This window comes from Neofelis nebulosa, chromosome 1 (assembly GCF_028018385.1).
Source record: "Neofelis nebulosa isolate mNeoNeb1 chromosome 1, mNeoNeb1.pri, whole genome shotgun sequence".
Classification (NCBI taxonomy): Eukaryota; Metazoa; Chordata; class Mammalia; order Carnivora; family Felidae; genus Neofelis; species Neofelis nebulosa.
The window spans coordinates 53415856-53442916 of record NC_080782.1 but is presented as its reverse complement, the minus strand read 5'-3'; the positions used below and the strand labels follow the sequence as shown (position 1 = coordinate 53442916).

Genomic DNA, 27061 nt, shown 5'->3' with positions numbered 1-27061 from the left:
AGAAGTTTTACATAGACAGTCTATGCCTTAACAGAGGGAGGCCAAAGTGTTGCCTGTTAACTAGGTGGTAATCTAGCTGATTCTGGTGTTTACTGTCTGCAAACCTACTTTTCTGCAGTTATAAGCCACTCCTGCAGTACCACCATCATTAGTAATAAAGATGGTATTCTCATTTTCCAAACCCCTTACTCTATTACCTTATTTCTAAAAAGGCTCCGAACTCACATAGGAAAGAGGGCATTATTTATTGAGTCCCATAAGACTGTATTTTTTTAAAGACAATATAGACTCCTAAACCTATCACTAAATAAGTAGTAAGTCAACACATACTGCAGCCCAGCGATGCACTGATACTGTGAGGGATATGAAACAAATGTGTCTTTATATTTCTTGGCATCACTTGAAGAAAATAAGACATTTATATAAGAGAAATAACTTTACAAAGTATTGTTATAAATGAGACCAAGAGCTAAGTTGTTATTTTACCATCAGTAAATGTGACTAGAATGCAGAAAGGGAAACTTTATCCATTATTGGATTGGTAAAAAAAAGTTTTCATTAATCTTTTAGGTTTTGATTTGGGCCTTTATAGAAACATAGGATTTAGATGGGTACAAAATAGAGTGAATTTCCATGAAGGGTACATGGCATGATAAGGAGTTCAGAGGCAAAAATAGTAACTATTATTTATTGAGCACTGTCTATGAACACTTTATATAGGTCATTTAAAATTCCTAACTATCTTATAAGGATGGGCAATTACAATAGTATACCCATTTTAGTACTTTGAGGCTTACTCACTTACCAAGGTTATATTGGTAGTGGTAAGATTTGAATTCAGCCAGCCTGAATCCTAGGCAAGTTCACTCACCCCCCTGTGGTGTTGCCTCACAGAAAGTAGTATGTAAGCAAATAACTAAAGTAAATAGTCAACATTAGGAACAAGTGAGGACGAGTAGTAGCATCATCTATGGACTGTATGAAATACAGGCAGGGAAGTTTAAATCTGACCTTAAATCTGACTGGGATCTTTTAAATGTTCTTAATTAGAGTAGTAGCATAAGAGAATAGTGTTGTAAGACAGAATTCCAACATGGGAGAATCACAAGACGTTCTCAGAGAGTGATCACTTTAGCAAAAAACTATTGTAGAACACAACATTTCAATAAAGTGGTCTACAAACCAACCACTGTAATAAGTTGCCAAAGGAATAAATCCACAATTGTGGATACTTTTATATCTCTATTTCTTGCATAGTAATAATGGCTGACATTTGTTGAGTGCTTCCTATAGGCAAGATTTTTTTAAGTGCTTGTCATGTATGAATTCATTTAATATTTGTGATAACCCCATGAGGTATTATCATTACTACCATCTTACATGTAAAGAAACTGAGGCAAAGAGATATTAAGGAACTTCCAAGAATACAACAATATAAAATATAAGTGCAGAAGCTGGAATTATAAACCCAGGCAGCGTTCTGGTTCAGAAATCTGTATTCTTATCTACTACTCTGCTGTCTCTCTTATGTTCTGCTGACTCTAATTGCCATAGTTGGTACATTTCTCAACCTGTGTTAAGATCTAACATATGTAATTATCCTGAGCCAGCACTCCCCAGTGTTTGACTCACAGAGTACTAGGTCTACAGAATGTCAACAGGTATCATATAAAAGGCTTTAGGCAAATATGATTGGAAAAACACTAGCTTAAATGTAGTTAAACAGGTTTCCTTACCTCGGGATTTATCAGAGCTTTTACCCTGCCAAACTGTGAGCTTCCACACTTTGGGAAATGCTGGTCTAAATTGATACTTTCTGTAATTTTTATTCTGAATAAATTGATACTTTCTGTAATTTTTATTCTGAATCATCTGAACTACTCTGAAATGAGAGAACTTTCATGTAAAGATGGTGTCAACAAAAAGGCATTTCAAAAATGATATTCAACAAATAGATCTTTGAAAAATTCATAACAATATGTCTTCATGACTTCTTTATGATTTTTTTGGCTTCTATAGTTCACAAATATTACTTAACATCCTGAGAGCTCTACTGATTTACCAATTCCCATCAGACAGAAGAGATATCCATGTTAATTTATTGGGTTGGGAAAAGAAAGAACAGGTATGTATTAGTTTTATTTTCCTTCTTGGTAATAATTTAATGAATGTCTTTTGCAGTGAAGCTAAACATTTCCCTCCAGTGTGTTTTATTTTAATTATTTCTCTGTCTAATATATTCCTATTATGCTGATATTATACATTATATGTAAGTATATATTACATATTACACTTATGGAAAGACACAAAGATACAGCCAAGCTATTTGAAGTTATTTTCTACATACTTGGTCTGTACTTTTCTTTCCAAAGTTAAATTTAGAAAATATACTAAGAAAACCAAAAATGTAGTGTCACTTACCATATCATGGTCTGAAACAGGGCCGAAACTGGTGACGAAGATGTCAGTCTTCACTTCAGTTACACGCTCTGATGAAGCAGGAAATGAGGACAGTGAATGTCCATCAATAGTCCTTATTAGATCTCACCACCACATACTCACACCCAAATGGGAAATTTATTGGCTTTGATTAGCTATTTCTAAAATTGGTCCACTGTGTAGTCCTGATAATTTGCTGCTTACACATGAAATTTCACAGTTAATATTTTTCAATGGAGAATGCAGCCCAAATATGCCACTTTGGGAGGCAGACTCCATGGAGGAGTCAGTGGCTGCTTAATGAATTCTTCAATAATGGACACACTTTCCTAAATGATACCAAGCCATTTCACATTGTCATAACAACATTAGCATATGGGTATGATTTCAGCTTAAACATTCTTACAGAGCTCACCAGATCCTCCAGGTATTTAGGATACTCTTGGGAAGTATATAGTATACTGCAGCAAACTTTATTAACTCTTTAAAGACTCAAGGGTATGTTTTACAAATGACTGCTTGCTGGCACTAAATCATAACTGAACTATCCAAATTACTCCCTGGGAAAAATCTGACAACCTATATAAATATTTTCAATTTTGAGTATAAGAAGGACATATATTGGCACAGAAAAAGTTCCTTTAATAGATTCCATTTCAAGTTCAATGTGGTTTTATTTTATTAATCTCCGAGGCATATATATCAACCAACAAAACATATTTATTGTAGTTAGGTGACAACTCAACACAGAAATTTTGAAGGAAATAGTACCCCCTCCCCCCAAAAATTGAAAAATGTTGCTTTCATATAAGGACACAATTTGTTTGATGTGACAATGAAAAAGGTGGCTTTGTCATTTTCAACTGTAGCTCTGAGAACTAATGGCCCAGTATCTTAAGCTACTCATTTTATTTATCAGGACACTTATATCTCAAAGGTAGGACATTAAGAAGGTGATCTGATATATGCAATAATGAATTCTTTTGAAAATCAAGAATTTTATCTTTGAGCAAGTCACTTGCAAACAGTAAATACTTTCAGTATAAATTTCTCTCAAGAAGGTCTTATTATATACTACACATAATGTGTACCACAAATTATAATCTAAGTTGGAGGTACAGATAATCCCTTCAACAACCAATCCAATATTTCTTTTTTTTTTCCTTTCTATTCTTTTTTTTTTTTTTTTGGCTAACAATTTCATTGGCTCCAAAATGCTTAAATGAACCCCTTGATGTAAGAATTATCTGGGATTTACCCTTTAAAAACTTCAAAATGGAGGACATAGTTTGAGACAAAGAAAATAGAGCTATGTATTTAGAACTTATTTCCAATATCAGTGTTAACATTCTACAGCAAGTGTTTCACTTGTCCTTCACTGTTCCTTCACAGCCATCAGCAACGTCTAAGCTGCAATAACCATTTGCCTCTTCTACCTGCCCCCATCCTCTCCCCTTCTGCAGTTATTTTCCCAGTGCACACATCTCTTTCTTTTTATTGCACTCTCTTTCCATAAGTATTTTTTTCTTAATTTTTTTTTAATGTTTATTTATTTTGAGACAATGCGAGATACAGACTGCAAGCAGTGGAGGGGCAGACAGAAGGAGACACAGAATCTGAAGCGGGTTCCAGGCTCTGAGCTGTCAGCCCAGAGCCCCACACAGGGCTTGGACTCGCGAACCATGAGATGATGACCTGAGCCAAAGTTGGACGCTTAACCGACTGAGCCACTCAGGGGCCCCTCCAAAAGTATTTTTTACTAGACTAATTCTTTTCCTTAGCCTAAACATCTGCTATTTCTTAAGACTCCATCTAGAGCTCATACTTTATTAGAATGTCATGGCCTGACTTCGAATTAAAACAATAATGAAAAGAAAAATGTATGCTATCTATTCACAAAAACTAGAATTTATTTTATTAATTGAGCTCATTTTTGGCCTTTCTCTTTCAGCATTTTCCTTTCTAGTTGAAGCAAAGGAACCATCACTTGGACTTTCTTTGATATGACAAAATATGCACTTACTGTCATGAAAACAATACAAAAAGAAAGACAACAGATAATATAGAATTGGGCATATTTGCGTCCTAATTCTTTGAATTACAGGTATGCTCCTTATAGGAAATAATTTTCTTTATTATTTACAGATTAATTTCTTGCAATTAAAAGCACTCCAAATTGTGTGATAAGAGAAAAAATTAATGTCTGTATTTTCTTTCTACATAAGTCTTGAAATAGTTGGATCATCCTGTTTTTTTATTTATTTTTCTAACTGTATGGCTCAACCTAATTTTGTTTCTAAGGCTGAGTTTTGATTCTCTGCAGATTATAAACTGTAAGACTTACAGTGAATACCTTATAGATCTGAGAGACATCTGCAGAATTAAAATGATGCCCATTCTTTCATTTTTATTTTTGTGGCAGGGATCCACTATTAAATGCATGTTCATTTAGGAAATATATATGAATCCCTGTCTGCACACTTGCAACTGCTTGGCAGTGTGGGGTAGTTTTTTGAACTCCTTTATCACCATTATCTATTTCTTGGGTGCAGGCAGGGCATAATTTCTGCACTTCATGGTAACTCCCCAAGGTAGCTAGTAGCTTTACAAAAATTGACTTAGCAGATGTTTTAGGAGCAACCAATCTGTTTAATCTAGCATGATAAAGCACTGCAAAGAAGTGAGATATCCACTTTCTAAATATATGGGCCATTTCCCCTTGCTGTTTTAGATTGTTAGTAAATGACGATGCTATATAACTAACAAATTATAAAGACCAAACAGCCTATTTATAAAGATTACTGTAACAATAAAATAGAATGTAAAACATGGTTAAGTTTACATACATTTATTGCCACACATAATTGTTAGTGTGCCATATAGAGGTTAGGCATAAATGCAAAGCAGTTCACACAAATGGCTATAATCACACTTTGAAAGTATATTTTTTTAATCTTTTATCTATCCCTACCCCTAAGTATACTTACCATACCAGTTCATCATCTTCAAGTGCTTCATCTTATTTTCCACTAGCTACCTCCCTCTGATATTTCCCAAAAGTCACCACTGTAATATTCCCAGGTATGTACCCTGACCAAGAGCCCTTACCTCATGAATCCCTCAAATGACCTCACCCTGCACTCTAACCATACAGATATCTTTAAAGAGTTTCTGATTTTTGCTCTCTGTTCATCCTGTTTCTCCTCCAAACATAGTCACAAACCCTAAGGTTAAGGTAGCAAAATTTCCAAGTCCCCAAACTGAAGTTGCCTGGGGGTGGGGGAGGGGCCTGCAGGGACCACTCAACTACTGAATGGAAGAGGTGGGTGATGGCACCAAGCACAATGCAGTGAAATCCAGGAAGCCATCTGGACCTTGGGATAAGATTAACTAGAGAAAGGAAACAACACCTTCTGTATTTTCCCCTCTAAAGTATTTTCCTTACCGCATACCCAAACAGTTTTCTTTGATTTCTCATTGGCTGTTTGTGATTGTCCAGTTTCCACTGTTTATTATGCATGCCTCTGGAAGATTCATTATGAATATTAGCGTGCCAATGTCTCTAAGATGTCATGTTTTAAATAAATGCGATCAACCTTGTTTAGCCCCGTATTTCCCAAACTTATCTAGGAATGCTGCTCTAAAATGTTACAAAAGCTTTTGGGTAAACATGAAGCCAATAGAATGCATCGTGTTGTTTATTTAATTTTTTAAATCTTCATAGTATGTTTGGAAATTTCAAAAAAAAAACATAAAAAAAATTAAACTCCCTAGAATACTACCATTTACATAAATCCACTGCTAACATCTTATGTATTCCTTTCCTTCGTTTTTCCTTTTCAAATACATACCTAATGATTACCCTCAAACCACATTCTCGTTCAGTTGAGTACAATTTCAGTGACAAGAAATAGGTTCCTTTGACCAAAAGTATGTCTTTCACTCCAGCTCACCAGCAATTTCCTTAGTGATAAGTGAAGTCATTGTTCTTTAAGACAGAAGATTTATAATTCAGAGTGCAAAGGTTCAAGATAGAGGACTATTATGAACGTACTTTACCCAAACTGTAAAAAGTGACATGGTTAACTTGCCTATTATATATCTATATCTATATCTATATCTATATCTATATCTATATATGGATATAGATATAGATATAGATATAGATATAGATATAGATATAGATATAGATATAGATACGACATTGCACTGGACTCTTAAAGTATTATTAGAAACATCTAGAAAATACTCAAGGCCTTTCTATGGATCTCATGAGGAAAAGTAAAGATATATTTATGTTTCCAATATTCTACTTAAGAGCACACAACATGAGTCAGGAACTTCTAATAAAGTTCAGCTGGAATGATTTTACAGCTAGCCAAAGTTAAACATGAATGGACCCCTTATGTAACTAGGAAATTGTCTGAAAATGGAAATCAATTAAAATAACTCAGCTGGAGGAAACGTTCAAAGAGCAGATTAATTAGCAAATAAATTTTTTAAAGTATATTCTTCACAGTAATCTATCTCTGTCCGCTGTAAAAAAAAAGATCAACAGTCTTTAAAATTTGTGTAAATTTATATGTATGTTCAAGTGTCAAAGGGATAAATGTGGAATCATGTAAAATGAGATGATGATGATGATGATGATGATGATGATGAAGAATACAGTGGTTGGGGATACCTTTTTTTAATGTTTATTTATTTATTTTGAAAGATAGAGAAAGAGAGAACATGTGCTTGTGAGCAGGAGAGGGGCAGAGAGAGGGGGAGACAGAGAATCCCAAGCAGGCTCAGCCCTGTCAGTGCAGAGCCTGACACGGGGCTCGATCTCATAAATGAGAAATCATGACACGGGGCTCGATACCATGAATGTGAAATCATGAAATCAAGAGCTGAAATCAAGAGTCAGGTGTTGGGGCACCAGGGTGGCTCAGTCGGTTAAGTGTCCAACTTTGGCTCAGGTCATGATCTTACAGTTCCTGAGATCAAGCCCCGCATTGGGCTCTGTGCTGACAGCATGGAGTCTAGAGCCCACTTCAAGTTCTGTGTCTCCCCATCTCTTTGCCCCTCCCCCCAACCCCTGCTCACATTCTGTCTCTCTCTCTCAAAAATAAATAAACATTTAAAAAAAAGTAAAAATAAAAAAAAAGAGTCAGATGCTTCATCAACTGAGCCACCCAGGTGCCCTGGGGATATCTTAAAATAGTATATCAATATAAATAAAATTTATAATGATAAGTAAACCATTCAAAATCAGTCTTTAAAGAAGCATAACCTTCAAAGATACACTTTACATACATATATATAAGTATTTTATGTGCTTTATATATATGATTTATATACATTTATATGCTTTATATATATATATATATATATATATATACACACACACACACAGAAATATATATATACATACACACACACACACACACACACACTATATTATATACTCTATAGCTGCTAGACAGCAGTAAATTTGTTTTTACCAGGGATTTCTTACAATGTTGATATCCTGCTGATAAGTATTGAAATAACAGATGTTTTTAAGTGATAATTCAAAAAGATGATTAGTGCTTGAGGCAGAAATGAGAAAAGCAGTGTGGTATAGTAAGAAGTAAGCACATTGGATTAAAAGTCAAAACACTCAGATTTTTACTCTGATTCTCCTGGAGAACAAGCTGTGTGATTGCAGGTACAATACTTTAATCTCTCTGAGCCTGTTTTCTTGCCTTTTCAGTGAAGAAATAATACCTGTACAGTTGACTACATCACACTGGAGTAAGGGTGGAATAATATTTGATGCCAAAAACACTTTGAGATGCGTTTGTTGGGTACATTAATTTAACCAGCAAATGTTTATTGAGCATTTTCTAAATGTCAGGCAGGCACTGTCCCAAGTTATAGTAATATTATGAAAAAAAAGTGTAAGTGTTCCTATTCTGTAGTTTATCTTTTAGTCTTGGGGAAAACATTTTAGATAGATTAGAAACATAGATGGGATAAATAGATGATAGATTAGAAATGTAGATTGGTAGATCGTAGTTATATAGAAACACATACACAAATTATACTAATTAATTTCAGATCATTATACATGCTCTGAAAGAATGACTTTTGAAGAGATAACTTTGAACTGAGACCTCAATAATGAGAAATATTCAAGGATGAGCAGAAAGGGAAAGACAATTAAAGGAGGAGATTTCAGAAAGAACAAGATCTAAGGTGAGAATAAATGTGTGATGTTTAAGAAACAGAAAATCCAATAATATATCTGGAGTCTGGTGATGCTGATGGTCATGGTAAAAGATGACACTCTGGATGCAAGTGGGGCCACACCTAAAGAGATTTGTGCATTTTACCAAGCAGTTGACCTTTATTCTAATGCAATAAGAAGCCTTTGGGTAATGAGGTGAAATGATGTTACTTGCAGTTTAAGAAGAAAGCTGATGCTGTGTGAATAATGCATTATAAGAGTGTAATAAAGAAAATGGAAGAGGGAATCAACAGTGAAGAATTACAGGTGGTGGTTTATTAGGAATGCCTATCCCAATAATTTATTTAATATGGTACTGGCCATATTTTTCCTGGAAATGCTGTCTGCTGAAGAACTCAGAGTAATATTCACTAGGCCCTGTTCTGTGGACTTATAACTTATGAGGGAGGTTTATTGCCTCCTTTAAGTTACTTTTTGTCTATTAATTCAGAGAGGCAGTCACTATATGGAGACTAAATGGACTAACATTAGTCATCATAATAAAGTATATCTTAAAACCCCACTTGGAAATAGTCCTGTTTGGAAATTGAAAATATTCTGGGCTCCCTACATAACCATCAGTGTGTACTCTTGGAATGGACAATGTTTCAACTCCTTGCCAATATGCCTGGGGCAACATTTTTGCTCCCTATCCTTCATTTTCATTCCCTAAATTCTTTAGAATAGTTGGCAACTTTCCCTAGCTGATATGTAGAGCTACTTAATTGTGGCTGCCTACAGCCACTATATCTGGATATGGGGTAGAAACTCACATTTCAAGATATCTAATCAATCCCTAATCCTTTCGTGTTTTCAGATTCAAAGTACTCAAATGATACAGGCATCTTCCAGGACAAAAATAAATAAATAAATAAATTTTATTGTGGCAGGGATTAATCTCATTTCCATTGAGAATTTCCCTCCTTTCTTCCTTATATTATAGGCAGTTTTTACTGGGAGAGGGTAACCTTTAAAGAAGAATATCATGGCTGTGCTGGAGAAATGGGTTTCTTTTGGTCTATATTAAGTCTTGAACAAGACTGTATAACCTGTAATAGCTTTGAGGCATCATACTTCCTGTTCGCATGATAGCATTTTAGTTACATGAGACGAAACTATAGCACTCTTGGAGGAATATGACATCCACTTAGGATTTTGTTTTCTCTTAAATTTTCCAAAATGGCAGAGTTTCTCATCTCAGAAACACTACAACATTATTTTTCAAAGAACGAGTTCAGATTCTACCTGAAAAAAAAGCACAATCATTACAGAAAACATTTTTAAAAATATTCTACATTGGTTGTAGAATCAAGATGAGAAATAAAAACTATAAAAATTTCAGAAGTAACTGCACAAAAAATAAACTGCAGCTGTTCACTAATAACTTGATCTTTATAACTTGAGCATAATCTCAGTAGCTACATTTCATCTCAGGAACTTCTTGGCACTGATCAGATGATTTATATACAATAGGAAAAGATGAGAGTAGAAAGTTTCTAAACATGCTACAACATTCCTTTGGGTATCTAGGTTGGATTCATTAGACAAGCTGGCTTCAGGAACTGACTGGAGATCTCAGCCAGGAAAGGTTAAAAGGTGTTCTCTGTTCATTTTAACAATTCCTCTTGGGTTTTTGGTAACTGCTTTTTCTCAAAAATTCAACTGAATTATGGAATGTCTGGATACAGTATTTCTGGGGAAATGGATTACATTATGCCAAAGTCTGAGCATCAGTTTCATACCTCACATTAAAAGCACCCGATAAAACTACAGCAAATTCAGAGAGAAGGATCCCAGAGTCCAATTTCAAAAGACAATACCAAAGACCATTATCTGGCAACGTAAATATAACACCACTACCACCAACAAAAAGTACTGGATGAATCTAACCTTTTAAATTGTTTTGGATATTGTCAGTAACTTAGAATCTTTCTATTCTGTCAAAAGCCACCACATTGCCTCTTAATATCTCAGCCTCTTAATTTTTGCAATTCTGGCTGTTTAATATAAATATAAAATGTATGTGTTAGCTTCTGTTGAACATGAATAAAATGGTTGCTTCTGATATCATCATCACACAGGATACAAATAATAATACAAATAATACAAAGTTGAATTTTGACAAAGAGGTAAACCATACTGCTTTCTCTACCCCCAATCACCTAAACTTTACAAAGTTACACAAAATTTCACAAAAGTCGATTTGCTTTTTTTCCGGAGCACTTAGTTTTCCACCTTTACTTATTTTGATGTAGAAAGAACTGTAACCAAAGAACCTAAACTAATTCTCCAAGGAGTTAACACCATTTTGCCAGCTGTGCACATATCCAAGCCAGTCACCTTCCTTAGTCGGAGACGTTTGCATCTTAAAGCTGAGATCTCTTGCAATAATTGGGCTAAAAGAAGTCTAAAAGGTCTTATATAGCATAACAAATCCCAAATTGGGAAAATTAGGAAGTTAAGGAGAAAGTTTGCTTTGAAGCATACGATTGGTTGTTAAATATTATGTTAGTACTTTTATTTTTTTTTTTAATTTTTTTTTTCAACGCTTTTTATTTATTTTTGGGACAGAGAGAGACAGAGCATGAACGGGGGAGGGGCAGAGAGAGAGAGGGAGACACAGAATCGGAAACAGGCTCCGAGCCATCAGCCCAGAGCCTGACGCGGGGCTCGAACTCACGGACCGCGAGATCGTGACCTGGCTGAAGTCGGACGCTCAACCGACTGCGCCACCCAGGCGCCCCTATGTTAGTACTTTTAAAAAAGGTTACCTTGAGAGAAAAACCCCAATTATATTCCAGTTCCAAATATTCATCTAAATGATATATTCAAGTAAAATATGAGAGAAGTAAATAAATAAAAACCCCAAATCTATAAGACGTACGGAAAAAGGAGAAAATCTTAACTAAATATCTCTTAAGGGTGTAGAAGGGATAAGTAAAGTACATTATCTACTCATCTAGCTCTCTGCTTCTCCCATCCACCTAGGTTTGTCACGTGATGAGTATGCGTTCACTCTCTTTCCTTTACCATCTTCATCTTTTTGGCTTAATGATGAAGTCTTTGAGAGGCATCCATCACCCTAGATGCTATTCATTGAGGTTACACCTAAGGCAAAATTAAGAAATTACATTATTTCTAGAAACTACTGTTACAGGGAGGGAGAGAGTCAAAAATGTTCTGTAATCCTTTCAAAATGTGCTTCAACCAAGAAAGATATCATTCCTTTGGCACTATCCTTTTAGAGTTCCATTAAAAATGGTTTTACCCTGGGGCACCTGGCTGGCTCAGTCTGTTGAGCACTTGAGCGGGCCTGCTCTGGAGTTTATTTAGTTCAGGTCATGATCTCACGGTTCTTGGGATGGAGCCCCGAGCTTCGGCTCTGCACTGATGGCACAGAGCATGCTTGAGATTCTCTCTCTCCCCCTCTCACTCTGACCTTCCTCTGCTTGTGCTTATGCTTTCTTTCTCTCAAAATAAATAAATAAACTTTAAGAAACGGTTTTACCTTAATCAGTTTTCCAAGGAGTGAAATAAAATTGTTTATAGAAGAAAAGGTCTTTTGTAAGCAAGATGCTTAAGAAGCCTGTGAACAGGAAGAAGGGCAGCCCCTCAGCCTGGTGTTATGTTCCAGACAATAAACTGCAAACATCAGCCCTGCTCACCCTGGGATTTTGTCCTATTATTGATAAAATGTAGCCTATATAGAAGGCTGCGCAAAAGGAAAGGATGTCACTGGAAGGGCATTACCTATCCTTAAACACTGAAACCTCCCTTCAGAATTGAGTTTGGGATCTATGTTTATGGGTTGTTTTTGTCCCCCACCAAGAGTGCAGGGGGAACCAATGTGATAGTGGCCAAATTTTAACTCAGACAGTTCCAATTCAGGGGCTGCATCATTTAACGCTTTAGGAAGCTGGAGAAAATTCAGGTTTCATTAATATATTTTAATCATAGTCAATAAGGAGAAACCTTCAGAAGGTGAACTCAGAATGTGTTTGGTTTGGTCCTGATTTAAAGAGAGAAGAGGAATCTCGATTAATCAAGGAACATGTGAGCCTACCAATCTTCATAACACAGATTCCTCTCTTTTACCATCTTCTCTGTGTTCTTCTCCTTTACCTTCTCTATCCCTCTCACTTCCCTCTTCTTATTTTCATTTTATTTATTTATTTATTTATTTATTTATTTATTTATTTATGAGAGGCAGGGAGGGGCAGAGGAGAGAGAGAGAAAGAAAGAAAATCTTAAGTAGGCTCCACGCTCAGCTCCTATGTGGGGCTCCATCCCACAACCATGAGATCATGACCTGAGCTGAAGTCAAGCGTGGGATGCTTAACTGACTGAGCCACCCAGGCTCCCCTCCTCTCCTTATTTTCAATGCCCAATTTGCTCACCTTTCTTATCTAACCTTTTGCTTCTCATCTTGCCATTCTTTCTGGCTTTTACCTTCTCCCTTCCCCCAACGATTGTATTCTGTAATGACCAGGCTTTGGGCAAGAGCCTTTCCAAAACATGCTTTAGTCCCTAGTTCAAAGAAGAAACAGCCCTCTATACCTTGCCCTCAAAAAAAAGAGATTTTTAAATAAGAATGAATCCCACAGTTTCTGACAGTTTTGTTTTGTATTTTATGGCTACTGATTATTTCAAATTGAGTCTATTTAAAGGTTTCATTAACTTTTATTTAAAATATGAACATGGCCAAGGGTGCCTGGGTGGCTCAGTAGGATGAGCATCAGACTTCTGGCTAAGGTCATGATCTCACAGTTCCTAGGTTGGAACTCCATGTCGGGCTGTGTGCTAACAGCTCGAAGCCTGGAGGCTGCTTCAGATTCTGTGTCTCCCTCTGTCTCTGCCCCTCCCTTGCTCATGCTGTGTCTCTCTCTGTCTCTCAAAAAATAAATAAACGTTAAAAATTTGTTTAAAAAATAAAATATAAACATGGCGAACTTATTGTTCTCTTTTGTTCCTGACTAAAGTACATTCTATCATTAGAATTCCACACATTGTATAATTGTATTCCTTTTTATTTCTTCTATGAAAGAAAGAAAGAAAGAAAGAAAGAAAGAAAGAAAGAAAGAAAGAAAGAAAGAAAGAAAGAAAGAGTAAGAAAGAAAGAGTAAGAAAGAAAGAATGAATATCCCTTCCAGGGTATATTTCTTTATGTGATCCTATCATTTTCCCAGGATTGCTCTCTGGGCTCTGAAAAGGTAGACTTTTTAAATAGTGTAACAATATCTGCAAACTGGTTTCTATCATCTAGATGAACCAAGCTTCATATTTTGTTGCTTAGTTATTAGATCCACTGTGTGTGTCTCCAAAGAGTATTGCTATACCTTCGGATGGCAGTGTGTTTTTCTGAAAAACAGGTCATGATGAATTTGCACATACAAGAGTTTCTTACATTTGTCTCGAGTCTCAGTTTATTACATTTCTATACCTTTGGAAGATACTCAGAATAAAACATCCCTGCCTTCTGCATATGTTACTCTTCTTATAAAACCAGACTTTTGTCCTAATAGAGAAGAGAGTGGGCCCATTTCTCTTGCTAGAGATTACCTCAATTGTGATCACAAAGCTATTAAGAGGAAACTTTTACTCTCTTAGAAGCTAATGATAATCTTTCAAGTGTTTCGTCTACATGGACTTTTCATCAGTGAAAATGGGTAGATAAAGAAGCAAATGGATCATGTGACAATAACAACAACAAAAGTACACTTTTGCAATGGAGATCTACTGGAATTTATGTCATACTTCGCACAAATCTATGGTAAAGAAATGAAATTAAAATAACTACAGAGAAAATGCATTCAATAATTTCAGCTTATAGCATCCAGAAATCATGGGGGTAATGTTTTTCTAATTCTGTAGTAGATTGTGTCTTCGAAAATATCTAAAAACTATGTTTAATATTTTAAGGTGTAGTTTTCTAAAGACAGAGAGACATTTTCAAAATGTACTTAAAAATATTGATGACTCAGGAGATACATGTAATAAACACATACCAGTATATCACTTATGGCTAAAAACTGCACTCCAAGAAAATTAACAAAAATTAAGTGAGTCAGTATTAAAGTTTCCTCATAACTCTCAAGTTTATCAGATTTAATTACAGTACATTCCAGGATGATACATAAAATAGAAACAGAAGCAAAAATTTGAGCTACTTTTCAAATTGTTTGGTCTATCATATCCTTAAAATCACTGTTTCCAGGAATAATAAATATCAGAAAAGTCATCTTAGCAAATATTAAAGCACATCCATTCTTTTAAATTTTCTTGAATCCTTGAATTCTCTATTATCATAGCACATTTTATCCATTTCAATTAAAAAGAATATACCTCGACTACATTTGGCTAACTACTATTCCTGTTCTTTTTTTGTTATTAGGAGGCATTAAATCAGTATTAAAAGTAAATTCTAACAAAGTAGTAATGTTGCAGTGTGAATCAATGTAGTTGTTTCTGTTAACAAACCTACCATTATCTCAGTTCTTGAAAATTAGCTTTTCAACTTATTCTTAGTCTACCTTATATGTTTTCGAGTTCTGTGTCTCTCCAAGACCCAGGTATGCACATAAGAAGTAGATAAATACTTCCTGCTTACACTATATTTGATTAAAGAGTTAACATACACATGTCTATAATAGTTAAGATATATAATTAAATGTCAATGAGCAGTCAGGGTCTATTACTTACACTCCAAACAACAATACAACCACATAGCTGATCATTAAAGGTGTGTGTGTGTGTGTGTGTATTATACAACCACACAGCTGATCATTAAAGGTGTGTGTGAATATATTTAAAAATCCTTTCACAAAGTGAAAATTATGTACACTAAGCTGACAGAGGACACTCATATTCATATGTTGAAGTATTACATGGGATTTCCTAAGCCAGAATGAAAACAACGTTTTCTAGATGCATTATAAAATTCTGCTGATTTAGTAAGGACTGGTGTCATGGAGCAGGAAGTAAACGAATCAGATGCATGCCCATTAGTACTTTAGAAAGTCTTTTTTCTAAAAGTTATATCACTATCCTGTTTTTCTTTTTGTACATTCATCCCCTACCTGCAGTCTTTGTAATTTATTTCAAATTTTATGATTTAAGGACAATTTTCCTGAAGCCAATTGAGATGTTTAGATATACACAAACATTACTGCAATACATCACATACACGGTTATGCACTCCATTTTCTTAACAATACATTTGTTCCTTAAGATTTTTTTTCTAAGAATGTAGAAAAGGAAAACTAGGTGGAATTCACACCTGAAGGAATTTGTACAGCATGTGCAAGAATGAACGTTTTAATTGACAAGAAAAAACACCTGGTAAGACCTCTGAGATATATTTGAGTTGTGTCTTTGACACAGCAGTTCCTCTTAAACCTCTGAGACACTAAGGGCATTTGGCAGCCTCAAAACAGACCCATGATCCCCATCTATGTGATTACACTATTCAAAATATTAAAAAAAAAAAATAGACTGTAAGTGCAGTCTACCATTCAGTTTTAAAATCAAAATTTGGATTCTTAAGCTTATTATTTGTATATGTTTGCTATCTAAGAAGAGCTGACTTTCTTAATATTGCCACTTAATTGTAATTTAAATATTCCTGTTAAATAGTTGCTAACAAATGCTTCAGAGAAAGTGTAGCATTAGCTATAGCTGGAAATCATAGATCCTCACCTTCGTTTCCTATGTGACTTTAAACAATAATTTATTTCCTTGCTTCCCTTGTTTTACTCTTAGATCAATATTTTGTTTTGTTTCATTAGTCGTTTAAATAAGATTGGTTAATTATCTTATTCAAAGGTTATTAAAAAAAGTGTGTAATAGCTAACACTATTTACTCTTATTTTTATAAATATTGTATTATTAAGTGCTATTTTCTTCCTAAGTAGAAACTCATTAGTGTAACCAATTAATTGGTAAAGAAAGAAAAATATATTTTTACTACAGAAAATTGAGATTTAAGTTCAAATGCATGGTTAAAAAAATTACCATCTATCACATTCACCTTTTATCCTAGAGTTGGTGCTAATCTAATGCAAAATAGTGGATCAATATGTAATATTCCAAAATAAATGTTTAGAGCATTAGGCTCAGAGATAATCTACTTGAATTCAATGCAAACATAGCAATGCCAAATGAAGTAGATGTAGCCTTTGGGCTGGAAGGGAGAAAATTATCTTCATGTTTTCCCTGGATAATCAAGTCATTGCACAGAAAACATTATGATTGACAAGCAAATGTAACATTTTTAATGTAATTATGAGAAGTTTGTATCTGCCTTTTACTACATATAGGTATGTGCACAGAACTACCTTAGTAAATTGAGTTAACAATGAGCCATCTATTAAAAATAGGATTAGTCCATTAAACTACATACTGCCATTCTTATTACTCTATCATTTAGAAGGAAAGCAAGGCTTCATTAGTAAATATTTAATACTGTTCTCTAAAATAAAAACACAATAATGTGACCCACCTCCCAATCCTGGTCGCAGACGATTGTCATAACCATCGAGGAGTCGGTCCAAAATCCTGGTGAAGACTGTAGTATTGTCTTTAAGTTCATCTTGTAATGAGGGTTGTCCATAGCTGAAAAAAAAGCATAAATTCAGGTATTAATCTAAATTATACATTTCTATTAAAACCTTTTTCCAAATAAACCCTTCCCTGGATATTCCTACCTTCTTTTCTATTGAATCTTAATTTGAAAATTCCTTTTGGTAAAGTAAAAAAAAAAAAAAAAAAGTAAGATTTTAATTTTTACCATTTTCTCATATTTGTTCTCACAGATGGTAAGTTCTTTATTCTATTATTTCTTCTATGTAAGCAAAATAACAGTAAATGTGTTTTGTCTCTTTACATGTATAAATTTCAGCACATATACAATGCTATAATGCATGTTTTCTCTGGGCAAGCAAGAATGTTAATGCATGCTAGGGAGAGAAAAAAAATCTGGCAAACCTCTTCCAAAATTAAAAAAAAAAGGTATTTATGAGTTATCAAATTAATAGTTTTGTTTTCATTTAATTAACATGCAGCATTAGTCTAAGATTTCACCTACCAACATAACCTTCCTTCAATCCACTTTATATATATATATATATATATATATATATATATATATATATATATATTTGTCCTTCTGATATTCTCTCAGGGTATTTAGATGAGACAAATAGTTAAAACTTGTTTCTTAGGATAATTATAGTTTCAAGTCAGTGTGTAATTTCCATTCCCCTAAAGTTTATGAACCAATTTTTGTGACGTGTCTATTTAAAACTCTAATTGAATTTGTAACATTTCTGTCTTAAAAATAAAAGATACCTTGAAAAAGACATGTTCCAATATTCTTAATTTATGGTTTAGTAAACTGTAGTGTGGGATTAGATTTTGTTTAAGAAAACACAGCTATTTGTGAGCAGAGCTTAAACTCGAATTCGGTTTTCTTCAACTTTTAGTCTAAAACTTTAATTCTATTCTTCTATCCTGGAGTAATTGTTTCTATTTAAATCTTTTCATTTGCAAGTATAGTTCCTACCCCTTATCATTAATCTTTGAGTTTCAACCACATAGTGACCACAGTTCAAATATTGTGTATTTCTTATATTAATCACATTATCATTTTTGCTCATTGAATCATATTCTATGTAATGATTAGGATGACACTTCCAAAAGCCTTTGAGAGAAGAGTTTTCTATCTTAGGGTGGATCACACTCACTGATATATTTCAATAATAGCTCTGACCTTGAGTACAAGAAAAACGAGTTCAGAATGTAAACTAAGAAACACCACAAAAATATCACTTTCATACTTTCAACTTAATATGCTTTCAGCTTCACTCTTGTTTGTTTATATTACTGCTCAATGTAAAAAATTAGTAATTGAAACCAGGATACACTTATTTGACCATAACAAGAAACATAATCAAAGTAACATTTCAAAAACAAAGACTATTTTTTAAAAGGTACTTAATTTTATATTGGCAAAATTCAATGGACATTTTTCTGATAAAATTTGAATTTAATAAAGCTATTAAAACTAAAAGCTCTTCATGATATTAAATATATGAAATGTACCTCTATGAAACAATTTTTCATTCTCCTAAATTCAACATTATACCATATAGATTGAGAGTTTACTCTCCTTTGGCAAAATTAAACATCTTACTAGTTTTTTAAATCAAATTTTTACTGAGCTCTGTGTCTTCCAGGGTGTCTCATTAGTAGATAACACCAATAAAGCAAAAATAGTTGTCTGAATGCAATTATTTATAAAAACTCGTCACAAAACGAACTGCCATGTATGCATCTTTCAAGGATATTGGAAGGTCATCTTGATAAAGGTGGAAAAGAAATGCTAGTACACTTTAAGTTGTGAGGAAGGCCTGATCAAGGGGTCTAAGGAAGAAAGCATGAAATAAGAAGGGGGAAAGATGAGATGGGGTGACGTGACAGAGCACAATTAGATTGTTGATAGGATTCCTAGAATATGCGGTTGTCTATTACCTTTTCCTGCATTTTCTTTGTGTTTAAGCTTATATCAAATTCAGGAAATGTTTTTATCTCTGGTTTTATCTTACAAATGCCATTTCCAGCAATTGTATTCATTGTCATACAAAAGCCAAAAGAGACTTTCCTTCCCTCCCAGAAAACTAGTTCTGCTATCCCAACTGGAATAGAATTCTTTATTTCATGGGATTTTTCTAATCAGGTTATTCTTTTATCTCTACTTCTAATTTACCATGTCCAGTTGTAATTGTCAGAAAATAACCCCAGGATAAAGAACAAGATTATGTATTGCTCTTAAACACTTATGCCAATGTAAGGTTTCCTAAACTGAAAATATAATTCAAAAAGAAATGTCAGTTACAGTACCTGATTTTGATTCCATATGAACCACTATATAATAAAACGCTGTGCACTAACTCCATCTACAGGTCATTACAATAGTAACACTTCTTATAATTTTTCAAAAGCAATGAATAACATTTAACTCCTCAGATTAAGAGTATCTGGTTATAGGGAATCTCCTCATTATCTGGTAAGTCATTATTTACCATACACAATAGCAGAAAATAAAAACAGACAACTTCCCAACTCAAAAAATCCTCCTAAATTCATATCTTTCCAGCTAGTGCTTCTCTCTGCCTTAATTCATGAGAGTTCACTTTCCATTACATTTTGAAGAACCTTAGGTGTTTATAATACGTCTAAAACGTTCTTATGGGCCATAGGAGTAGACTACGCAAGAAATACAAAAGCAGATAAAGAAAAATCTTTAGCTCTTCTTGGTTCTTTGGTCATTTATATCATTGCTTCTATAATGTGTTTATATGCTTGATTTGATCACTAGTAAATATTTTGAATATGGTTAAGCACATTATTAAATTTTTATCATAACTCGTCTCCATAGCAGTTACGCTTAAATGGGAAAGTTCAATTTTACTTAATGTTCTCAAATAGTTGTTTGGCATATTCTACCTCAATCGATTACACAAATAATGGTTTCAAAATAATATGCACATGCATTTATAGAGACGTATGACTTTCAAATTACAAATATTATTTTAAACTTCCCACTTTCATATAGTCACAAGTTACTCTATGATCTTTACAACTGGCTAGAAATTTTCTTGTTGGAAAATCAACTCACATAGTACACAGACATTAATTGGAGTAACTTTTTCTATGAATTAGGAAACAACTTATTTTGTTCAGTTACAACTGAACAGTAAAAAGTTCAATTTAAGATTTAAATGTTGAATGAATACATTCCTTTAACAAAAGCGTGTTAAGTGTATTCTAACTATCACACAAATAAGATGATTATTTTTTCATACTGCTCTTCTTTATTCTTAGTTGGAATTTTATTGCAGTTAAGTTTTTTTGGATTCCCTTAGTCATGAATTCATCCAAGGACAATTTTCTTCCCCCTGAAAGAATAAACAAAAAGTTACAGAAATTCTCATGCAGATTTAAAATAAAGTGCCCCCACCTTCTTCCAGTCAATGTGCTCAGAAGGAGGGTCCAGGCCCAAAGATAGTCAGAGAGACCCGGACTTTTCTTCATCGCGGGCTTGTGCAGCTGAAAAGTAGAACAAGTAGAGATCAATGTCTCTTGCAAGAAACATCAGGTTATAACCACTAGGGCTGACTGAGGCAGTTCAGATGAATGCTTTGAAGTCAGGAAATGACCTCACTGGGATATGACACCTCATTGGAAGCAATGGAAACCTGGACCATCCATTCTCCACTTTCCCTTCCATTTCTCCATTCAGAAATATATCAGTGCCTTAATTTCTCCTGTAAAAGAATACAAGTTGAAATCCTTTCAGGTGACAATACTGCTCAACATGAAAACTGTGAGTTTTTTTTTCCTCCAGGTTTTATATTTCTAATATAGCTTGAATTACTCTCTTCTTGTTGTTTATCATTTGAGAATATTGACCTTTCTGATTTGAGTTTCCACGCCTGAACTGTGCATTGAAATTTGTAAGCTAGTGTCTATAATGGGGAGAACATGCTTAGGAGCTGGAATGGGGTTGGTTAATAATGCTTCAATGACTGACTTCATCTTTGAATTCTGGATTTACCTTGGTTTCAGAAGCAACTGTATTTATCTTAAAAAAAAACAACAACATAAGAAACACACTGTTGAATGCTGAAGTCGTGCTTATATTCTCTGCCTATGATTGCCTTGTTAAGTATGCTCACTAATGCTTCTGTGAGGCTAAAGGACACACTTTACAGTCAAGCCATGTGCTAATCTCTCTCATACACACAAACCACACTCACATAAATGCATACAAACATGCCCACACATATCTTTTAAGCCCTCTTGAATTCTGCCAGGTTGCTGCTAGAAAATGTTTCATCTCAGACAGATGGGAGCTAGAGTGCTTTGCTTTGCATGAATAAGGGAATCTTTTTTTCCCTCTTAGGTAAAGTGCAATCAATCACCATCTGATTGTCGAATTTTAGACTTGATAGTGGGATGCTGGAGGAAAGGAGGAGTATGGAAAGCTTAGAGAATTTTGAAAAACTAGGACCTATTTGTGGAGACGATTTTTAAAAATCAGTGCACTACCTGGGTAAGAGCAGATGTGGCAACACTTTATTTAATTTGCTACAATTAATGGCAGCTATAACATGAGAAATGTTAGAGGTATTTATTAGCCCTTCCCTGAATCTATACTCCTTAGTATCGTGAGTGATTAATGGATTGCATGTCTTTTAAAGCATGTTTTTTATTAAGCACTGTATAGTTTAATGTGGTATGCCTTTAAGTACATCTACACAAATGCTTCCCACACTCTTGGGGATCATTTATATCAGTAAAAACCATTACAAACAGGCATGTAAGCAATGAAACATAATTAATGTGTTTAGAGTGAAATGGTCTAGGTCTAGAGATAAGAGCTGTGAGCTTCATAGTTTCTACTTAATTTAGTCACTGATTTTGGCACAGATGACAAGAATTATTGGATAAATATCATTATGTTAAAATATTGCATCTAAATTGCACAGTTATAATTCATTCTTGCATTAATCTTCAACATTTGTTATGAAGGAAAAACAATTTCTCTTATCCATTAATAATTGTTGGCCTTTGTAAAATTAAAAAAAAAAAAAAAAAAAGGTGATTCCCGAAGGAATAAATGAAACAAAACAAATCCCAAGGCATGGTACCATAGCTTTTTGTCCTCCTCTGGCATTTTAAAGAGAAAAACAAACCTATCATGGCACTTGAGTTGTTGAGTAAGAAAGTTTCTTGCAAATACAAACATAATAGTTTAAAAGAAATGCTAAGCTGCCTCCTTACCCTTTTCCACCTTCAACCTCCCCCCTGCCAAACACACACCCTCCAAACACCTATATCCCGCACCACCCATATCAAACGATAAGTTGAGTTTTTTATGTTCAGAACCAGAGAGACCCCTACACCAGAGGGCATTTTAGCAGCGTCCACTGGAAAGGAGAAAAGAGGCATTTTTGCAGCCAGAATGAGAAAGTGCCTTCCCAAGGATGGAACATTAACACAGGTTTTCTGTCCCAGCATCTTAACTTTAAACGATGCCCCCCAAAGCCCCTCCCCACCTCATCCCAGCTCCCTCCTGAAAAAAAAAAAAAAAAAATCAAAACAACATGTCACCACCCACCCCACGGAATAAATTCATATCTGCCTAAGAAAAGAAGGAAAGACAAGAGGTACGGGGGGGGGGGGGGGGGAATAATGCTTCTATATCGCTGCGGTTTTCACCCTGAAAGAAAAACATTCGTTGTTTCTACCTGCTATGGGATCAGGCTCTTGTCCTGTTCCCTCTTTCTCTTTTTTTTCTCTAGCATTCCCGTCTCTCCAGCTAGGAAAAACCACGTTCAAGGCTGTGCGTGTAGCGGTCCGAAGCCGCACTTACCTCGGGCCCCCTCTGGGCACAGGATCGCTCAAGACCCGGGAAAAGTGTGCGAGAGAAAATCGCGGAGAACCTGGAGCCAGCGCGAGTCCGCGAGTCCCGGCGCGCCGGGAGCGGAGGGGCGTCCTCGCTCTGCCTCTCACTCACTCGGTCTGAGCCATCATGGACTCTGCGTGCTCCTTTGCTGAAGATTTCACACCCAAATTTGCTTCCCAGTATCCGATCTGCAGCTATACAACAAAAGATTTCTCTTTACCAAGACAGTAGTAATACGTCCCAGGGCAAACCGGATGTGAAATAGGCGGTGACTTCATGCCAGAGAGATTTTATTTTAGAAAGGAAGGTGGTACCAGCCTCTGGATCTGGAGACCAATCCGCCCATTTTTTATATGCAGCACAATTTAACTTGCATCGCTCTGGCCCTAATCCCCTTCTCTCTGGCTGCAGACTCAAATCCTTCCACAATCTGCTGCAAGCTTTCCCTTTTTTTGTGGGGAGTAGAGATGAGGGAGGAAAGGGTAGCGAGGGTGAGAGGCATAGGGACTCCACTCAGTACCTTTTCACACTTCCAATTCATGAACACTGTTTTAAGGTGTGCCCATCAAAAAAAAAAAAGACAGCTGATAAGTATAACTAGTCCAGCTTTGATCAAAGATTCAACCACTGCATGCACATGAATGAGTGCAGGGAGCTAGCTGCAAGGTTGCACATGTGGAGAGCCGCTGTCCTCTCGCCTGCCTCCCTCGCACGCACTCCCACACACATGTCTGAGTCCCTGTGTCTTGCAGAGTCACGAATGATGAGGGATGGCGGGGAAGAGTTCTGGCCAGTAGGGAATTGGCCACTGGGCTTCTCGAGGCTTTCGCACTTTCACAGGTTGTGAGCGCTGTCCACCCCACCTTCGTCTGTAGCTTAGAAGACAGCAAGAAACGCGCTCCGGAACCGGGTTTTCAACCTCTGGAGGCAACTGTTTGCCTGTTTACGTTATGTAGGAGAAAACACAAGCTCCTTTAAATAAGAATTGTGCTGGGTTCCCGGGACGAGGAGTATTTAACTTTAAATAAATCACCCAGATCATTTCTAGGTTTGAGAGTCATATCTCCATTTCCGGAATCATTGCCTTGCCTCGAACTCCATCATTCTCCGGATTGGGAAAATGGGAGAGGGGGAGGAGAGAAAATTAACAAGATTTTCAGAAGTCAGGACAAAACCGTCTTCTACTTTTTTTTTAAATTAATTAATTTTTTCCCTCTGCCCTCTTCTATTACCCTCCCTGGTGGCTCTCCACCCACGAGTAATTATACACTTAGGGAAGGAGGGTGTGTTCCAACATCAGTCTAACTAAATCTCCAAGGAACTAGGGGCGACTGTAGTTCTCTCTTCGGATTTTGTGAATGGGTGTTTGTAGCAGAGAGGAGATGGGTACTGTCTTCCTGGGAGTGCTTTCTGAAATGATCTGAAACTCTGGGAGCTGTCCCTTCAGCACTTGCACAGGACTAGGTAGGAGGTGCTGAAATGGTGGGGTGCCTCCATGTAATGCTTCTGGTGAGTAAGGTCCAAACTTTGATGAGCTCCCTAATCATTTTGTCCAAGAAGACTTCTAGCAGGGGAGACGTTTTGGATAGGGGCGGAGCTTGGCCAAGTGAAATAAAAAACCTAAATGGTCAGTCTATACCACTCATGGCTTTATGATGCTACAAACGTTCCTTGACCCTGTGCTGCAATACAATCAGCTTACATAGTTACAACTTAAGACAGGTGATTGAGATGATCAGAAATATAAAATTGAAGACCACCTTCCGCAACCGGCTTTGCTATCTTGAGTTTTGAACGGGAAATGTTACTGGGAAATGATTTTAGAAATAAATCTTTAAGGAAGAGAAATTTGAAGATCATTTTATGTTGCCTCCTCTGTTCAGACACAACAAAGGTCAATGTACTCTTAAAGATATCCTTTGAGGCTCATCATAGCTTCCCTATGTGATATTACTCAATTTTTTAAAATTTATTTATGTGCTTATCCATTAATCATGTATTGATTGAGCAGTTGTGAGAATAAAACTCACTTTACTAAGATTTTGAAATCCTGAGTTAACAATTAGAAAACACTATTTTCTTACCTGACAATATATAATGTAATTCCATGGTTATGTTTTGATTCAGCAAAGACTGATAGTCCCAGAAATGTAATCTTTTCATCTTTTTTTTTCCCCTCCTGGTAAAATTGTCACAGCTCCTTCTACTCTTCTACACTGTTTTGCAAATGGGAATGACTTTCTATCCTATATCTAATGCCACACAACCAATCACTCTACTGCTTATGGTTTTTTTTTCAAGCACAGTTACTGAAACATTATCATTTGCACAATAATCACATTGAGAACAATGCCAATGATATCTTTCTTCAGACTGAAAGTATTATGTGACAATTGTGCAGCATTTCCATACATTTTAAAACAAATAAATATTTATAAGTAATTATTGGGTTTATCTTAAAATTACAGAGCACATATAGAAATGGAAATGTCCATACTATGAGTTTCTATTTAAAATACAACACTCACATGGGGGCACCTGGGTGGCTCAGTCAGTTAAGTGTCTGACTTCAGCTTAGGTCATGATCTCGCAGTTTGTGAGTTCAAGCCCCACATCAGGTTCTGTGCTGACAGCTCAGAGCCTGGAGCCTGCTTCAGATTCTGTGTCTTTCCCTCTCTCTGCCCATGCTCTGTTTCTCTGTCTCTCAATAATAAATAAATGTTAATTTTTTTTTAAATACAACACTCACAGGGCAGTTTTTACTAGATGATATTTGTATAACTTGCTTTTGGGCATATATGTTTTTAATAAATGAATTTAATAAATAAATTGTAGCCATTTAAGTGTTGAAAATTTGACTACTCCAAAAACAGCAATTGCAACTCTAGATTATCAGTGTTTATTATTTCCCATCAAGATATCTTTAACATATGAACATAAAACCAAGGAATAAATATAGGAATATAAGAAATTAATAGTAAGGAATTAATTTACTTTATATTGTCCTGTTATATTGGATCTTTTATTTATTTATTATTTTTTTATTCTAGAGGGAGAGTGTGTGAGCAGGGGAGAGGGTTAGAGGGAAAGTGAGAATCTTAAGCAGGCTCTATGCTCAGCATGAAGCACCCCTGTGGGGGCTTGATCCCAAGACCCTAGAATCATGTCCTGAGCCAAAATTAAGAGTAGGACACTCAACTAACTGAGCCACCCCAGGTGCTCCTTGAACATTTTAAATAATTGTTGACACTCTTGTTTTTTTTTTTTTTTTCTTCTACCCAGGGGAATAAATCCCTTCAAAGTGTGTATGCACCTGATTGAAGTAAATTCTTGAAATAGTAATAACCATGATATTTAATATTCTTAAAGGGTTTACTTGGTGCCAAGTAATGTGCTAACAAATTTGCATAAACCTAACAACTTATTCCCAAAACATGTCTGTGAGAGATAGTTTTAATACACCTGTTTTACAAATCATTCAATAAATGATAGATTAGAGAGAGTGAGAGATTTGCCAAAGGTCATGTGGGTAGAGAATGTTCATGCATTTCAGATCTTCTGACTCCAAAGCTTAGTTTCTTAACCACACTTCCACAGTACTTTATGTCCTTTGTTACTCTGGTTGTAAGCTCATGTTAAAATCTGTTGTATTCATCTTACTCTATGTTTAACCATCTTCTTATCAGTTACATAAAACCTTCCTTTGAACATTTTTTAAAAACATGTATTCACAGTGCGCCTGGGTGGCCCAGTCAGCTAAGCATCCCACTTGGGCTCAAGTGATCTCACAGTATGTGAATTCAAGCCCCACATCAAGCTCTTTGCTGTCAGCCTGGAGCCCACTTCAGATCCTCTATCTGCCTCTCTGCCTCTCCTGCATGTGTGCACACACACTCCCT

At 35.5% G+C, this 27061-nt stretch overlaps 1 protein-coding gene across 3 annotated transcripts in view; it reads right to left on the bottom strand.

Annotated features, from left to right (window-relative positions):
- The window catches only part of GABRA1 (gamma-aminobutyric acid type A receptor subunit alpha1), a 60721-nt gene extending 37157 nt beyond the window's left edge, over positions 1-23564 (bottom strand). Inside the window, exons 1-4 of one of the 3 annotated variants that reach the window (XM_058722502.1) lie at positions 23130-23557; positions 20712-20800; positions 17193-17305; positions 2422-2489 (exon numbers count right to left, since the gene is read on the bottom strand). In XM_058722502.1, coding sequence (XP_058578485.1) covers positions 2422-2489; positions 17193-17305; positions 20712-20785 — 255 coding nt within the window. In that variant the 5' untranslated portion in view covers positions 20786-20800; positions 23130-23557. Of the gene's footprint in view, positions 1-2421; positions 2490-17192; positions 17306-20711; positions 20801-23004; positions 23047-23129 lie in introns of those variants that run through there. The other 2 variants (XM_058722513.1, XM_058722522.1) reach the window with 2 other exon arrangements.
- Between the last annotated feature and the right edge of the window lie 3497 nt (positions 23565-27061).